The 18,901-nt window shown below is 38.0% G+C and overlaps 1 protein-coding gene across 2 annotated transcripts in view; it reads right to left on the minus strand.

The window, feature by feature from the left end:
* Positions 1 to 18,901, minus strand: part of Ppcs (phosphopantothenoylcysteine synthetase) — a 144,573-nt gene that overhangs the window by 46,665 nt on the left and 79,007 nt on the right. For both annotated transcript variants that reach the window (XM_073960945.1, XM_073960946.1), the window contains exon 3: positions 6,324 to 6,767. In XM_073960945.1, the coding sequence (XP_073817046.1) occupies positions 6,324 to 6,767 (444 nt within the window). The remainder of the gene's footprint in view (positions 1 to 6,323; positions 6,768 to 18,901) is intronic.

The raw sequence follows: 18,901 nt of genomic DNA on the forward strand, positions 1-18,901 counted from the left end.
GAGGACCTGATAGGCGTCTTTATAGACGACCAGATAGGCGTCTTTATAGACGACCTTATAGGCGACCTGAATAGGTCGTCTTTATATAGACAACCTGCAGAGGGCGTCTTTATACAGACGACCTGGAGAGGGCGTCTTTATATAGACGACATGAAGAGGGCATCTTTATATAGACGACCTGAAGAGGGCGTATTTATATAGACGACCTGAAGAGGGCATCTTTATACAGACGACCTGAAGAGGGCGTCTTTATACAGACGACCTGAAGAGGGCGTCTTTATATAGACGACCTGAAGAGGGCGTCTTTACATAGACGACCTGAAGAGGGCGTCTTTATATAGACGACCTGAAGAGGGCGTCTTTATATAGACGACCTGAAGAGCGTCTTTATAGACGACCTGAAGAGCGTCTTTATAGACGACCTGAAGGGCATCTTTATAGACGACCTGAAGAGGGCGTCCTTATAAAGACGACCTGAAGGGCGTCTTTATAGACGACCTGAAGGGCGTTTTTACAGACGACCTGAATGACGTCTTTATAGACGACCTGAATTGCGTCTTTATAGACGACCTGAAGGGTTGGTTTAAGGGCGACCTGAAGGGCATATTTATAGACGACCAGAAGGGCGCCTTTATAGACGACCTGAAGGGTGTCTTTGTGGACGACCTGAAGGGTGTCTTTATAGACGATCTGAAGGGCTTCTTTATAGGCGACCTGAAGGCCGTCGTTATAGACGATCTGCAGGAAGTCTTCGCAGATGACCTGGAGGGCGTCTTCAGGGATTATCAGAAGGTAATCTTTATGGACGATTAGAAGGTCGCCTTTATGGTCAACCAGAAGGTGGTTCTTTATTATATTCTTAATGGACAACCAGGAGGTTGTCTTAATGGACTACAAGAAGTCCGTCGTTATGGTCGGGTGTCTTAAGAACGACCACATGGATGACTTAATAGACAACCAGAAGTGCGCCGTCTAGACAACCTAAAGGGAGTCTTTATAGACGACCAGAAGATCGTTTTTGAAGACCACAAGATCGGCGTCTATATAGACAACAAGAAACTCCTCGTGTAGGTGACCAGAAAGACGCATTTATAGACGCACAGAAGGGAGTCTTTATAGACAATTAGACGACCAGAAATTAGGCTCTAAGGACCATCTACAAACGACGGGAAGGGCGTCTGTACGTACGACGAGAACGACATCTTTATACAACGACCCGAAGGCGGTCTTTATACGCAACCAGGAGGGAGTCTGAAGGTAGTATTTATAGAAGATCCGATGGGAGTATTTATATACGACCAGAAGGAGTGTTTACAGATGACCAGAAGGGAGTCTTTAGAGATGAAGGAAGAAGGAAGTCATTAGAGATGTCCGAGATTTACACAAGGTCGACTTCAAAATGACCAGTTGTGTGTATTTATAGAAGTCTTTATATAGACGACCTGAAGAAGGCGTCTTTATATAGACGACCTGAAGAAGGCGTCTTTATATAGACGACCTGCAGAGGGCGTCTTTATACAGACGACCTGAAGAGGGCGTCTTTATATAGACGACCTGAAGAGGGCGTCTTTATATAGACGACCTGAAGAGGGCGTCTTTATATATAGACGACCTGAAGAGGGCATCTTTATACAGACGACTTGAAGAGGGCATCTTTACATAGACGACCTGAAGAGGGCGTCTTTATATAGACGACCTGAAGAGGGCGTCTTTACATAGACGACCTGAAGAGGGCGTCTTTATATAGACGACCTGAAGAGGGCGTCTTATAGACGACCTAATGGTCGTCTTTATAGACGACCTAAAGGGCGTCTTTATAGCACAGCCGACCAAGAAGAGGGCACACAAAATTCTCAATATTTGCAACTTTTGACAGTGTGTTAGTAACGTTGTATGCACGCATGCTGCAAAACAAAAACAAATCAAAACATTTGTGTGCTCTTTCGTTGCGTTCGGGTCGTGTGTGTGTGAATTGCCGAAAAACTTCGTAACTTTAACAATATCAAAGCACGACATTGCTTTATAGACGACCTTAAGGGTGTCTTTATAGACGACCTAAAGGGCGTCTTTATAGACGACCTAAAGGGCGTCTTTATAGACGACCTAAAGGGCGTCTTTATAGACGACCTAAAGGGCGTCTCTATAGACGACCTAAAGGGCGTCTCTATAGACGACCTAAAGGGCGTCTCTATAGACGACCTAAAGGGCGTCTCTATAGACGACCTAAAGCGCGTCTTTATATAGACGACCTGAAGAGGGCGTCTTTACATAGACGACCACAAGGGTGTCTTAATGGACGACCCGGGGAACGTCTTTATAGACGACCTGATGGGGCGCGTCTATATATAGACGACCTGAAGAGGGCGTCCATATATAGACGACCTGAAGAGGGTGACTTTATATAGACGACCTGAAGAGGACGTCTATATATAGACGATCTGAAGAGGGCGTCTTTATATGGACGACCTGAATAGGGCGTCTTTATATAAACGACCTCAGGAGGGCGTCTTTATATAGACGACCTGAATAGGGCGTCTTTATATAGACAAGCTGAAGAGGGCGTCTTTATATAGACGACCTGAAGAGGGCGTATTTATATAAACGGCCTCAAGAGGGCGTCTTTATATAGACGACCTGAAGAGAGCGTCTTTATTGACGAGCAGAAGGACGCCTGTGTACACCACATGAAGTTCGTGGTTTAGGCGACCAGAAAGGTGCAAGTATATAGACGACCAGAAGGACATCCTCAAAGACGCACAGAAGGGAGTCTTTAAAGACTATTAGACTACCAGAAATTAGGATCTATGGACCATCTACAAAATACAACGACCCGAAGGCGGTCTTTATAGGCGACCCGGAGGGAGTCTGAACGTAGTCATTATAGAAGATCCGAAGGGAGTCTTTATATACGACCAGAATGAAGTCTTTAAAGAAGACCAGAATGAAGTCTTCATAGACGACCAGAAGGGAGTCTTTAGATATGAAGGAAGGAATTCTTCAGAGATGTCCGTGATGTCTAGACGGAAGTCATTAGAGATGTCCGAGATGTACACAAGGTCGACTTCAAAATGACCAGTTGTGTGTATTTATAGAAGACCAGCTGAAAATCTGAATAGATGTCTGGAAGGGAGTCTGTATATACGACTGGAGTAGAGAATATGTTCTCTATGGACGATTAGAAGGCAGTATTTACAAGCATACAGAAAGAGCAGTTCATGGGCGACCAGAAGAGAGTTTCTGCGGACAGCAAAACGAAAGTTTGTAAATACGACCAGAAGAGAGTTTCTATGGCTGCCCAGAGGCAAGTCTCTACGGACAATCAAAATGGAGTCTCTATATTTTTTTACCAACAATTTAAATATCACCAACGAAAATATATAAAAGAAATCCTATAAGGTTCCACCGCACCACCTCCTCTCATAACCATAAATAATAGTGAAAATATTAAGTACAATGAAGAAGAAAAAAACAAATTGAAAAAAATGAAAGGAAAATTACTTGCATTGTTCTAAAGACAATAGAACATAAAATGTCAGCAGGAAAGAAAAAACAATAAAACGCATCAAACATTTTTAAATTCACATTCTCAGACTCATTGTTGGACGCAATGGCAGAAAGAGGTGGTGCATTGCTATTGAGGTAGGTTGTACGGATTAGAAATGACAAAAAATACCACATCGTCTGTGTGAAAACAAACAACTTAACAATGTTGTCGTCTGTCGACAGACAGGCAGTGTTTGTATGGTTTTGGCACGTGGATGCCAATATTAAATTAGAAAAAAAAAAGCTACGAGAAATAGAAAAACAAGTTTTTCTTTAGAAATCACTTTCATAAATCAATATTGATTCAATAAATTGTCACTGTCAATGGAAGAAAGAAGAAGAAAGAGGTTTAAAATAGTTTGGCTAAAAAGACAAAGATAGGTTATATGAGAATTATGGCATGCACACCGATATATTGAAAAAGTATTGATTTGACTAAGTTAGGGGGAGAATATTTGTCAAAGAAATCTTTATTAAAATTAAATTAAAATGTGGATTTTTTCCCAAGAGATATCAATTACCATTTTTTAACAATTAAATACTTATCATATTTTTAATTTTATTTTATTATTTTTAATTTTTTTTTTAATTATTTTTTATTTTATTTTATTATTTTTATTTGAATTATTTTTAATTTTATTATATTATTTTTAATTTTATTTTAATTATTTTAAATTGTTTATAGTCGCCAAAGAAATATTTATTTTTAATTTATTTAGAGCTTTTTAATTGACCTTTGCTTTGGAGTTTATTTTTACATTATTAAAATTACTAAATTATATTCATTTTTTATACCCTCAGCCTTTAGGCTAAGGAGGGTATATACACTTTGATACGATGAAAATGTGCCTCATCGAAATAATGGTTTTAGACCCCAAGTATGTTTGGACGAAATGTGTTTCAGACAATTTTTGTTGAAGCAGCATGCATTCGCTGCCTCAATTACGATGGTAAAATTTTTTTCAGGGGCAAGTCCATACTTTTTGAGCGAACAGCCATATGTAGTGGCTGGAGATCCACTTCCATAATGGTCAATGCCGATCCATTCCTTTAAGTATCTCCTTCGCAAAATTTTTGATATTTAATCCTAATCAACATTTTTGTCGGTTCATACATCCAAAATTTTTAAAACCCTCATACGTTTTTTGGGAAAAAATATACACAGGCTGAGGGTATATCTCTGTCAGCAAAGCTGACTGATACTTTTTTACTTGTTATTTGTAATCTTATTTTATTATTTTTAATTTTATTTCATTATTTTTAATTTTAATTTTTTTTAATTATTTATAGTCTCCAAAAAAATTATTTTTCAATTAATTTAAGCTTTATAATTGAATTATTTTTATTAATTTTATTTGAATTATTTTTAATTTTATTTTATTATTTTTAATTTAGTTTAATCATTTTAAATTGTTTATAGTCTCCAAAAAATATTTATTTTTCAATTACTTAAAGCTTTTTAATTGACCTTTGTTTTGGTGTTTATTTTTTAAGTTTCTCGAGGTCATAAATTTAAATTTATTAAAATTAATTGCATTGATATTAAATAAATTAAATTTATTTGTTATTTATAATTTACTAGCTGAACCCAGTGCGCTTCGCTACCCCGACTAAGGTATAATATAGTTTGACACATTTGTTTGTAGGCCAATTTTCTTCCAAATTTCATTAAAATCGGGTATACATAGCGTGTTTGTTGCATCAAATACATGAAAATGGACGAAAATATATTTGGCACACTAATTTCTATACCGAATTCCGTCACACATTCCAAATTTCATTGAAATCGGAGATATACAGCGTGTTTCGTGCACCAAATACCTAAAATCGGCCGAAAATATATATGGAAGCTATATCAAAATCTGAGCCGATTTTAATATAACTTGGCAAATGTATTTCTAGACCAAATTCATTCACACATCTAAAATTTGGAGATGGTAAAAGATACCATTCTATAGATATTTGCATACAACATCTAAATTTTTGGAGGTACCTCCGATTCTGATGCTATATCTCCGGATCAACGCGGAATTTCAAAACATTTTATAGCCTATGTTACTTTCAGGCCATGTAGTGATATACTCTGAAAATTTGAGGAAGATCGGTTTAGCGGTTTTTGAATCCATAAACTTCAAACAAACAAATAAACAAACAAACAAACGTACAAACATTTTTCTACTTTATATATATAGATTTCCCCCATATTCCGATGTCATCGAAAATATTGATTTGTGCCTTCCAAATCAAATATACATCCTTTTGGTTGCAGAGAGCAGATTCCCAAAGATTATTCATTTCTTTTTAAATTTTTTTAATGTTTTTAATTTAACCTTGGATATGATTTTTATTATTTTTTTTTGGTTTGACCTGCGGTCATTTAATAAAACAATGGAATTTGTTTTTAATGGTAATTAATTTTCCCATCTTTCGATATTCATCGAAAATATTTTCTAATATCTTCCAAATCACATACATACGTATCCTTTTGTTATGAGAGTCGTTTCCTATCACTTATTCATTTAATTTTTTAATTATTTAATATTTTTCAATGACCTTTGATGTAATTTGTATTATTATTTTTTTTTATTTGGCTCCAGATCATACATCAAAAGAATAGAATTTGTTTTTATTGGTAATTCATTTTCCCATATTTCCATCTTCTTCCAAATACAACTTTCTAACATCTTCCAAATCACATATGCATCCTCTTATGTTGCGCAGAGAGTAAACATAAACCCCTGAGAACTAATCTAATGTAAATAAATATATATTTTACTTACCATCAAATCCTGCGGTATATAAAAGTCCGATACAGCTGCTGCCAAATAGAGCACAGCACGATCTTCAAATGCCGCCAAGCACTCACATGCTGCCCTCAGCAGCCACATATAGTCGACGACACTGGTAAAGCTGACATATAAAATCATTTGCGATTCTCGTGCCTGTTTGTACTTGGCCAAAATCGGTGCAAAAACATCCACCGAATCGGGATTGACGGTAATCGAAGTGCTCTGCCCATTATCTGTGATATCGAGCATATCAAAGAATTGCTGTCCGGTAAAGTGGCGGGTAAATGGTTCCAGCGATTTGAGACGATGCATAAATATAACGGCATAATTATGATCTAGGAAATATTCCGCTGATGAGGAGCCACGTGTACCGGCACTGAAATTATCGACAAAACGTACAGTGTTGTGCTCCAATGGGACGGTTGTGCCACCTGACTGTAAAGAGAAAGGGAGAGAGAGGAGTTATTAATAAACTGAAAGAGGGAAATCGTTATATATAATAAGAGATAATCAGGACAATCTACATAAATAAAAATCAAATGTCGTTCTTTGGTAATGTCATCAGTTGAGAACGGCTGGACCGATTTGGATAATTAATTTTTTTGAAATGTTCGTCATAACCCAACTTAGGTTTGTATGCAAAGAAAATTTGAGCACGCCCACTTTTTTCCAATATTCAATTTCAATATTTTCTACATAAACTACTGAACCGATTTTCCTGAAATTGTCAGAGAATGTACAGACAGTGTTGGCCCCCGGTAAAAATATGCTACAAATTTAGTTGAATTTCGGAGCGGACGGCGTACTTCCCTATACCCTATTTCTTTAAAAATGCTATATTTACAATAATTACGAATGTATCGGTTTGGAAATTAATTTGCTAGACAATTGTGGTTGCGTCCTCGATCTTACCTATATATTTTGGACACAACAACTTGACCACGCCCACTTTTTAAAATATGTTAAATCTACAAAACTACTGAACCGATTTTCTTGAAGTTGTCAGGGAATGTAAAGGGATGGCCCCCGAAATTGGCTATATATTTTATTGAATTCCAGAGTGGGCGCGGTACCTCCCCTATGTTATATTTGAAAAAAGATACGCTATATTTGCAAATATTACGAACGTATCGGTTTAAATTTTCCGCATTAATCTGCAATCCAGGTACTTCTTTGGGGCCAAAAGACCCGAATGTAAAGGGATGGCCCCCGAAATTGGCTATATATTTTATTGAATTCCAGAGTGGGCGCGGTACCTCCCCTATGTTATATTTGAAAAAAGATACGCTATATTTGCAAATATTACGAACGTATCGGTTTAAATTTTCCGCATTAATCTGCAATCCAGGTACTTCTTTGGGGCCAAAAGACCCGAAATAAATATGTTATATCTCCAAAACTACTACCTGCCCTAGGTAACGCCGCGTATTGCAAGGCGCCATTTGAATTTGTTTGTTGGAAAGTTTGACAGTTTTTAGCCTAGACTTACTCAGGACAGTTTGTCCTACGACCTGAAAAAATCACTTTGCAAAATCACTTGTGAACATTTTTGTCCAAGAATTTTCGCAACTTTCGACGTGGATAATCACCGCAAGAGTGTATCGATCAAATTAAATCTTTGTATGTCGATAAAGGACCATCCTATAGGACTATGAGAAACTGGTTCAATGAATTCAACCGTGGTCGGCACTCGCCAAAAAACGAAGGTTGTGAGGGTCGCCCAAAATCGGTCGTTGTGCCAGAAAAAAATATGTCGTGCATGAACGGATAATGATCGCCAAGTTAAATACAGTGAGATAGAGGCAGCCTTGGGCATCTATTCCACCAACTAACATTTGATATTGCATAAACACCTGGCCGGAAAAATTGACTTTTCTCGTTAGATTCAGCAAAATTGGGCAATCGCTCAAAAAAAAGGCTCCTGTGAATTGGTTCAAAAAAATCTGCATTAAATCGATCGCGGTGGTTCAAACGACGTTTATAAGATCGTCACAGACGAAGAATCTAGGATATATGCTTAGGAGCCATAAACAACAGCGGGAATCGGACGTTTGGGTCTTCGAAAGCGAGCCAAATCAAAAGAAAGTTGTTCATGTAAGATGCACTTCGAAGTAAAAGGTTACCAGTTTTTTTTTTTTCAGAAAAACTGACCGTGTGGCGACTATACGGCTTGAAAAATATAAGACGGTTAATTCTGAGTGTGGATTCCCTAACCAAAACCCTTCTGACGAGCTATGAGGACTCTTGTCCAATCACCTATCCGGGGAAGAAATCCCAACCGGTGTGGTGGACCAAACAATTAGCCAAGCTGCGTAAGGCAGCAAGGCAATCCTACAATAAAGCCAGTAAGACGAAACTCAGTACGGATTGGGATGCCTACAAGGTCAATTTCAATAACTACAAGAGTGAAATCAAGAAAGCTAAGTGAAATTCTTGGGTTAGTTTCAGCGAGTCGATAGAAGGGGTTAGTGAAGCTGCCAGGTTACGTAAGATACTATCTAAGGACCCAAAATCCATAGGTAGTATCAAACGGAGCGATGGTTTCTGGACTAATTCCGGTCTTGAGACTTTGGATCTGCCGTCAGGGGTTGTGTTGATTTCGACGGAGCCTTGCCAACAGCAAGTCACAGTTGAGTCCGAACTGTCGAATATAACCAGCTCATTGACCGAATAACTAATCAAACAAGAATTCGGTGGGCGATCAACAATTTCCAGCCTTATAAATCAGCGGGACCGGATGGTATAATACCGACAATGCTACAGAATGTGGCTGAGCCGGTGCTATCAATCCTGGTAGAAATTTTCAAGGCTTGTTTATTGTTATCGTACATAACTGGTCTGTGGAAGGAGGTTAAGGTGGCCTACATCCCCAAAGCGGGGAAGCCAAGTCATACTCTACCAAAAGACTACAGACCAATTAGTCTTTCTTCCTTTCTCTTAAAAACATTAGAAAGGTTACTGGATCTTGAAATTAGAACACAATTAAACCCCAATAACATCAGCAAATCACAGCATGCCTACTCTAAAGGCAAATCAGTGTAGACTGCCTTGCATGAGGTGGTCGGGCATGTTGAGAAGCATATGGAAAATTCAGGCTTCACGATGTCGGCCTTCCTCGATATAGAGGAGGCTTTCAATAACATGAAGCTTGAATCAATCCACAATGCTCTCAGCAACACAGGCATTTCCTCCATCCTTGTGGAATGGATAGGTGAAATGCTGAAGAGTAGAATCATCAACTCATGCATAGGAGAGAGTTCCGTGAGGAAATCTGTTAACAGAGGCACTCCGCAGGGATGAGTTCTCTCACCCCTGCTATGGGATACTTGTGTGCTTCGACCGGCTGAAGATCAAGGTGGTTGCTTATGTTGATGATGTGGTTGTGCTGATAAGTGGCAAATTCCTGCCAACGCATTCTGAGCTCATGCAAAGAACCTTATTACAGCTTGCAAACTGGGTCCAGAACAACGGTCTGGGAGTAAACCCGGAAAAAACAGAGCTTGTACTATTCACTAAGAAACGCAAAATTCCCAATTTCGAGCCTCCAGTCCTGGTGGCCCTGGAACTTTCTACGGAAGCTAAATACCTCGCCACTATTCTGGACCTTCGCTTGTCATGGAAAATAAATGTAGAGGAGCGAACGAAGAAAGGACTCACGGCACTGGACATCCTAATCCAGTTTCAGGCGGTGAGAACTGCTTTTAGACTCCGGGAGTCAGGGTATTGGCGTGGTTCACACTTTGGACACTCGAATGTCCTAAAACTAGTTGATAGTCGACTTGAGTTAGGTGACAATGGTTGCGTAAGCGATTATATGCCTACCTCATTCAAGTTTGACCCCTTAACTGTTATCTTCCCAAGCAGAGACGCATGGGCTGAGTGCATATCTCCTCTGGAAGGTCTGGCAATTTACACAGACGGGTCCAAGATGGAAGAAGGTACTGGCGCTAATTAAAAACTCATATAAGCTTGGAGGTGGAGATTCTTGCTATCAAGAAAGCAGCTGAATTGGTGAAACGGCTTGAAGGCAGTCTTACAGGACCGGTGACTATATATGTCGATAGTCAAGCGGCCCTCAAGGTTCTCAAGTCACGGACCAAAAATTCAAGAGTTATTCTTGATTGTAGGAGAGCTCTGCAGTATATACACGATATCGTAAAGCTGTGTTGGATTCCGGGTCATAGCAACATCATGGGAAACGAGGTAGCAAATGAACTGTCTTGAGGTGGCTATAGGTCTATCGACTTATCAGTTGATGATACCGTTCGGCCACCGATGTGCCACTATATCGCCAAACTTCAGGAGATCTTCATAAGAAAGCACATCAAAGATGGCTATTGGAACCTGGTTGTAGGCTATCCAAGGCTATCTGGCCTGCGGTTTCTCGTCGAAGAACGGCTTCCCTCCTCTCACTTGATAAGTTAGAGATGAAAATCACGGTGGGACTTATAACAGGTTACTGCAGAGTGAGGTCCCTAACTTCAAAATGGGACGACAGTGGCATTGACTACTGCAGACTATGTGAAGATGCGGAGGAGATAGAGACTGTCGAACATCTGCTTTGTAGGTGTCCCATGTTGCAAACAAGGAGATAACGTACACTATGCAGATATGAGATAGACACTCTGACCTTCCTGTCTCTGACCTTCCTATCGTCCTATTCAACTTTGCCAGACATCTAGCATGGCTTGGCAAAGGTCCTTAACAATCCTTAATAATCAGACTCTTTTCACTTTTCCAGATAATTCCTTGGCGTCAATCTCTCATCATCTCTATCCTATCATCCTCATCTCATCAAGCTGCATCAACACTCTATCATCTCCTTCATCTTAAATCATCTCAACAACACACCTCCATCATCTTTAAATCATCATCTCCATCATCTTTAAATAGCCTACACAGGATGAACACAATGGACCAACGGTCTCCGAGTGAAGCAGTCACCTATACTAATAGAGGGCTGCGCATCCTTAAACCTAACCTAATTCTGATTGGTACACTATAATTTGTTTGCCTGAAGTCTCCTGAGAAATTCGAAAAACGAACTAGAGAAGACAAATCATTCTGCATCATGACAATGTGGGCTTTCGCACGTCGATTCAAACCAGCGCCTGTTTGACCGAAAAAACGTGGAATTGACGGCTCAGCCGCCGTACAGCCTTGACTGGGAATCCAATGAAGGTGTGGTCAACTATTTTTGTTGACGGAAGATGCTATAAAAGCGTTCAAAAACCATGTTTTGGAGGTGTCTCATATACAGTGGAAAAAAGTGCTTCGCCAATAGGTTTGAGCGCACGAAAACGTGTATAAATCATGCTGGAGACTACTTAAGAAAACAATAAAACCATTTTTGATGGTAAATATTCGCGTTTTCAATGTTAGGCCAGATAGTTAACGTTCAGCCCTCGTATAAGCCAAACCTATGATTATATCAGTTTCAGCAATATGTTATATATTGAAAACTAATGACCACGCCCACTCTTTTCAATACATTATTTTTTGAAAATTACAGAACCTAATTACATGCAGTTTACAGAAAATGTTCAAGAATGTCCCGTGGTCCAAAATGCCCTTTATTTATAGACGAATTTTCGGAGCTTATTGTTTCATAATCGCTATATGTGCTAAACTTTTGAGTGCATCAGCTTGCAAATTAATTTTCTAGACAATGGTGGTTGTGCCTCTGACCAAGAAAAACGTTTTATTTACAAATGTCCTTAAATGGTGAGGTTCAACGGTCCATCTGCCATGAAAAACTAAAACATATAAGTCTCAATAAGCGGGAGAATCCGACATAACCATTTTTTATCTTTTATAATTAGATCGCTTTAGTAAAAAGAGAGGGGATATGGACGAAAATAAATCCTAAACAGCATCAATGGGCGAAAAAATTCGACAATGTCCGTATGAGAATAGAAATGTTACAGACAAAATCTGTAGATACCTTTAAAATCCTCCTCGGTTTGACATTGGACCCAAAAAGTTGTCATTAAAACTCATTACGACGGGCCAGCAACGCGGACCGGGGTCTGCTAGTCATGAATAAAAATTCCGTGCGAAATTTCTTCCCTTTCCGCAATTTCACAATTTTTTATTTCCACATTTATGTCCCAAAAGAAAATATTTTTTGTCGGCGAGAATATTCCCTAATTAAGTAGTACTTTTCAACGTTTTAAAATATTGTGCGGAAAATTCCGAGAGAAATATTCATGATTGCCCTGAATAAACATTGTTGTTAATATAGGAGAAGATCCCAAAGAGACTATTAGCTCGGGGTTTAAGGTACTTTTAGGATCGCCAAAAGAATACCATAATTTTGAAATATTTTTAGGATCCATAAAGAACATATAAAGCTAATTTTTGGAAGACCCAAAGAGGAGGTTTGTTACGATTTTTAAAAGACACGAATTTTATCCGTAAAGGCAGTGGTATAGGGTATCACATGGTCGACCCCGATCCGCCAATTGTGTCTGCTTACATCTTTTAATATTAAAACAAATTCGTAGAGAACTTATGACACTTTCTTGTTGTGGAAAATTAATTACCTTCATTTTTGTTACATTAAAGCGACAAATTTATTTGGCAAATGAAAATTTTACTACAAAGAAACAAACAAATGAGGTAATTTATTTCAATAACAAATTACACATCATTTTGTGTTAAGCAGGAAAAATACCTAAAGATTACATTAAGGAGACTAGCATTCAACCTACCACTCTAAGGGCTAATCCTACCTCAAAAGTATTCCAAAGAAACCTTTAATGAATTGTCTGAAATTAAGAAAATTTTGCCATTGACCATTCAACTAATGGCTGCCAACTAAAAAAGGCACAAGAACAAATGACGAATAAGATTAATTTGAAGAGCAAGTGGGTGCCAAAGCAGCAGACAGCAGCTGGCTGATAAATTCACACTAGCCAGCTAGCCAATCATCATCAAAAAACAAATCAACCATGGAAATTGTAGAAAAAATCAAATTAAATGGTAAATCAAATTTTTCAAATCGTTGAAGCAAATCACAAGAAAGAAGAAAAAAAGTTGGTCATATGTAAAAGTGGCATGTAAAATCTGACAGTGATATTTATAATAGGTCTGCTGTCAATCTACAACAAACTATGAATATTTGCCAAATTCTTAGGCATATGCAAATTTTTTTTAGAGAAATTTAAATTTTAAAAATAAAATTTGTCATGTCTGCAAATTTTTGTAAATATTTGTATGCGTAGCTAGGGAAAATGATTGAAACACCTGTTTTTCTTAAATGTCCACTCATGGGGTTGGTGTTTTCGCTTTCATGGCGTAGAAATAGGTTTTTCGGTAATAGAAAAAAAAATATAGTATATGATGAAATTATGATGATTTTAATGAGGCATACACACAGAAATTATATCTCAAGTGTCACAGATGATACAAATAATGACAAATGTTTGTTTCAGTTGTTGTTTTTGTTTTTTTAAACAAATACATTTTCAAATGACAATTAATACACATATTGTAAATTGTAATATTTTTTAAATGATCCTCGGAAAATTTCCTTAGGTACAAAATTGACCTAAATGTGTAGAAAATATAAACCATTAAAAAAATATTTTACAAGAACTTCGCCTGGGGACCACACGTAGAGAACTGATATTGCAGGAAAAATAATATTCTGAGGACAAAATAGGGTATTTTAAAAATTTGACAATATATTTCATGTAATTGTGGTGCCTTACACAAACATATGGTTGAAGCAACAATACATATTTTAAGATTTTTAAAATGCCTATTTTGTTCTAATCTAAGAATGTGATTGCTTTTCTGCGTGCAGGGAAACATCTCTGACATCACTGTGTGCAACCCTAATATATTTTATCGAATTTCGTCAATATGATAATTTTTTATCGCCGGAAAATCGATACATTTTTAATTGAATCTTTGAATTTTTTTATCAAACGGCTAAAATTTTTTCTGTGTTGAAATAATTTTTTCAGGCCCCTAGTATGTTTGAACAAAATCAGTTTCAGAAAAATTTGAGTTTATTAATATCGGTCCGTCCGTTTGACCGTCTGTGCGAGCGATAACACAGGAGCGAATCAACCGATTTGGTCCAAATTTTGGTCCTCGTAATGTTTTGCCAAAACGTAAATTCAACGATGGGCCATATCGAACTACTTCTGCGGGTACCTTTCCCTCAAAAGTTCCAATTTTTTCGCTAAAATGGTGGACACAACAAATCTCAGCTTAAGTATTTTTTGGATCGATTTTAACATTTTTTCATGCACATTGTCCACGCGGCCCCTATTGCCACAGTTCAAATTTTTGGGTGGTAAATCCCTACTTCTTGAGGTAATTCTTATAAAAACACTATCGGCTCCAACTAATTGACTGATGAACTTGATAACATACGAATAGAGAATACGATTTGTCCGAGCCTTTGTACAACGTCAAATTTCTTCCAAGCGTAAATAAAATTATCCAAGAAGGTCTATTTCGGGCAACATCTTCGGGTATCTCCCTCACAAAGGTGCGAACTTTTTGCACAAATGCAGTTTAAAAAAACCCGTTTGGACGTTTTTACTGAAGGTACTCTTTGTGGTCCTATTTACATACTCTCTGACATTATGGCCCAAAAATTCATGGGCCACCACCTAAAATAGCTGATAGGCAGGTTAACTATCGAAATCATTGAGTGAAATTGATCAAAGTTCGCATATGGACTATATTGGTCAACTCCTTCAGGAACCGCCCATACAAAATTTCAAAATTTTCTGCCAGCGTATATAAAGAACTACATCCGTTTGTCTATGAAGACCCCCCTTATTGTCGTCCATAAAGACTTCATTCAGGTCGCCCATAAGAATCCCTTCTGATGGTTTACAGAGTCTTTATCAAAGCCCCCATATGTTCGTCCATAAAGACTCCCTTCGGGTCGTCTATAAAGACTCTCCTTCGAAGGTCGTCTATAAAGACTCACTTCTATTCCTCCCTTCCCTCTTTTCGGTTCATCTATAAGAACTCCCTTCGGTTCTTCCACAAGAACTCCCTTCGGTTGGTCTATAATCTATTCAAGTCTTCTATAAAGATTCCCTATAAAGACTCCTTTCTGGTCTTCTATAAGAACTCCCTTCAAGTCGTCTATAAAGACTTCTTCTGGTCATCTATAAAGACTTCTTTCTGGTCTTCTATAAGAACTCCCTTCTGGTCGTCTATAAAGACTCCGTTCTAGTCTTTTGTAAGGACTCCCTTCTGGCCTTCTATAAAAACTCCGTTCTAGTCTTTTGTAAGGACTCCCTTCTGGACTTCTATAAAAACTCCGTTCTGGTATTTTGTAAGGACTCCCTTCTGGTTGTCTATAAAAACTCCGTTCTAGTCTTTTGTAAGGACTCCCTTCTAGTCGTCTATGAGGACTCCGTTCTAGTCTTTTGTAAGGATTCCCTTCTGGTCGTCTATAAAGACTCCGTTCTACTCTTTTGTAAGGACTCCCTTCTGGTCGTCTACAAAGACTCGGTTCTAGTCTTTTGTAAGGACTCCCTTCTGGACTTCTATAAAAACTCCGTTCTAGTCTTTTGTAAAGGTTCTATTCAGATCATCTATAAAGGCCCCATTCAGGTCGTATATAAAGAGTATTTCCTAGAAAAACGCCCTTCTGGTCGTCTATAAGACAGCCTTCTGGTCATCTATAAAGACTCCCTTCTGGTAGTCTATAAAGAGCCCCTTCTGGTTGTCTCTAAAGAGTCCTTTCTGGTCGTCTATAAAAACTTCTCTCTGGTCGTCTATAAAGACTGCTTTCTGGTCTTCTATAAGAACTCCCATCTGGTCGTCTATAAAGACTCCTTCTGGTCATCTATAAAGACTCCCTTCTGGTCGTCTATAAAGACCACCTGCTGGTGGTCTCTAAAGTTTCCCTTCTGTTCATCTATAAAGTCCCTCTTCTGGTCATCTATAAAGAATCCCTTCTGGTCGTCCATAAAGAGCACCTTCTGGTTGTCTATAAAGAGTCCTTTCTGGTCGTCTATAAAAACTCCTCTCCCTTCTGGTCTTCTATAAGAACTCTCTTCTACTCGTCTATAAAGACTCATTTCTGGTCGCCTATAAAGACTACCTGCTGATCGTCACTAAAGTTATAAAGTCTCTCTTCTGGTCATCTAAAAAGACTCCCTTCTGGTCGTCTATAAAGAGCCCCTTCTGATTGTCTATAAAGAGTCCTTTCTGGTCGTCTATAAAAACTCCTCTCTGGTCGTTTATAAAAACTCCTTTCTGGTCGTCTATAAAGACTCCCTTCTGGTCTTCTATAAGAACTCCCTCCTGGTCGTCTATAAGACTCCTTCTGGTCATCTATAAAAACTCCTCTCTGGTCGTTTATAAAAACTCCTTTCTGGTCGTCTATAAAGACTCCTTTCTGGTCTTCTATAAGAACCCCCTTCCGGTCGTCTATAAAGACTCCCTTCTGGTCGTCTATAAAACCTACCTGCTGGTCGTCACTAAAGTTATAAAGTCTCTCTTCTGCTCATCTATAAAGACTCCCTTCTGGTCGTCTATAAGGAGCACCTTCTGGTTGTCTATAAAAGTCCCTTCTGGTCGTATATAAAAACTCCTCGCTGGTCATCTATAAAAACTTCTTTCTGGTCTTCTATAAGAACTCCCTCCTGGTCATCTATAAAGGCTTCCTTCTGGTCGTCTATAAAGACAGCCTTCTGGTTTTCTATTAAGATTCCTTCTGATCTTCTATAAATATTCCTTCTGGTGGTCCATAAAGATTCTCTTTTCGTGGACTATAAATACTCTCTACTGAGCGCTGTGAAGACTCCCTTCTTCTGCTGGTCTTCTCCAAAGTCCGTTCAAATTGTCTATGGACTCAATTTGATATATAAAAACTTGTATTCCTCTACAAAAACTTCTATCAGAACTTCTTCTCCACAGACTGCCTTCTGGTCGTCTATGAGGATTTTATAATGCGCGTATATCGAGATTTTTTTATTGGGACTCCCTTTTTGCCGTCTATTATGTCTCCCTCCGGTTTCTTTATGAATACTTTCTCCGCACAGTGGTTCAGAATCGGGTTTTCCTGGTCAAAATTCTGTAACTCCCACACCTTCCAATATTTTGACCTAATTTCTTGGTTTCCTTAGTTTCAATATGTTTACTATCGAATACCATATAAAAATTACATATCTTTGACAAAACAACATTTTGATTTTTGGCCAGGAAAATCGATTCCTAAACCATTGTGCTCCGTATAGTTGTATTAAAATGCTATCTTCTGGCCTTCCCCAAAAATTTCATAATGGTAGTCTGTGGAAATTGTCGGTCATCTATAACGCCAACTTTTAAATGTCTTCAATGCCGCACTCTTCACTCGTTCACATCCAAATCAAAAATCCCTTCCTACCCATGACAAAATAATCTCTTGTAAACATTTTTTAGTTGAATTAAAAAGCGATTAGTTTTTATCGCTTGAACAAAAAAAAAACATTTTTTGACGAGTCATTGATCTTCAAGTGGAACGAGCACATTCACAAAATGAATGAATGAATTGAAGATAAGACCCCCAAACTTTAGATTAACCCCAGCTCTTCTGCAACGCTTTTTATTAACCGGAAATTTGAAAAAAAAATCAACAATCACTTTCTCCATGTTCAGATAGATTGGAACAGTATAAAATATTGAATGACTACAACAAAATATACAACAACAAAATATAAACAAAAAAAAAACAAAAAACCAAAGGTGTAGTGTGATGATGCGGCGGCATGGGATGCTTTTAAATCCCATAAAGTGATATAAAATAGAATGCCAAAGACACGCAATAAAGTAAAAGAACAAACCGGTTAAGATTTACATTTCATGGAATACATTTCAGTTGTTTTACTTTTACGTTTCTGTATATCAAGAGTCATGTATGTTTGTGTTTAAAAATACATACATATGCATGTGCTGTTCTGTCTGTTTGGTGCCATCATCTCGCCATGCACCATGCATATGGATGGTTACGTTGCTGATGCTACTTTTGTGTCTTGCCATTCCATTGAGGCACTACTCTGCACTCTAGGGAAATTCGTGTCTATTTTTAAAACAACCAGAGCTCCTCCTCCTTCATCCACCCTCCTCCTCCCCTACCTTCGTGTGCCTGTCTATCTATGTCGATTTATTCTAAAAAGAAATGCCGGCATTTTTTATGTTTCGTATTAAATTGTTGTTGCTTTTTTTCTTCGTGACGAATCTGTTTGTGACCTCATACAGAGATTATTTTTTAGTATAAAGCAAGCGTGTAGGCAGGTAGGTAGCTAACTAACGAAAGGAAAGTTGTCAATGTTGAAGAATTAATATGTAAATTTGATTGATTTGAAAATATGTTGCTTATTTTTGGAAACTAATTTATTGTTTCATCTGTGAAAGTATCTTCCTGGAGGTTTAAATTAAAATCACATAACAAATAACGAAAATAGAAACAAATTTAGAGACGAAGAAGATTTTGAATTGAGATAAAACACTCCCATATTTGGGCGTCTTGAGTAACGTCGCTTTTGATGGTTTATTAAAAATGTTTGTGGTATATTTTTGAAGTGATACTGGATCTGCTGCATATT

The sequence above is a fragment of the Musca autumnalis genome, unplaced genomic scaffold (genome assembly GCF_047663935.1).
Source record: "Musca autumnalis isolate F117 unplaced genomic scaffold, ASM4766393v1 scaffold_1, whole genome shotgun sequence".
Taxonomy (NCBI): Eukaryota; Metazoa; Arthropoda; class Insecta; order Diptera; family Muscidae; genus Musca; species Musca autumnalis.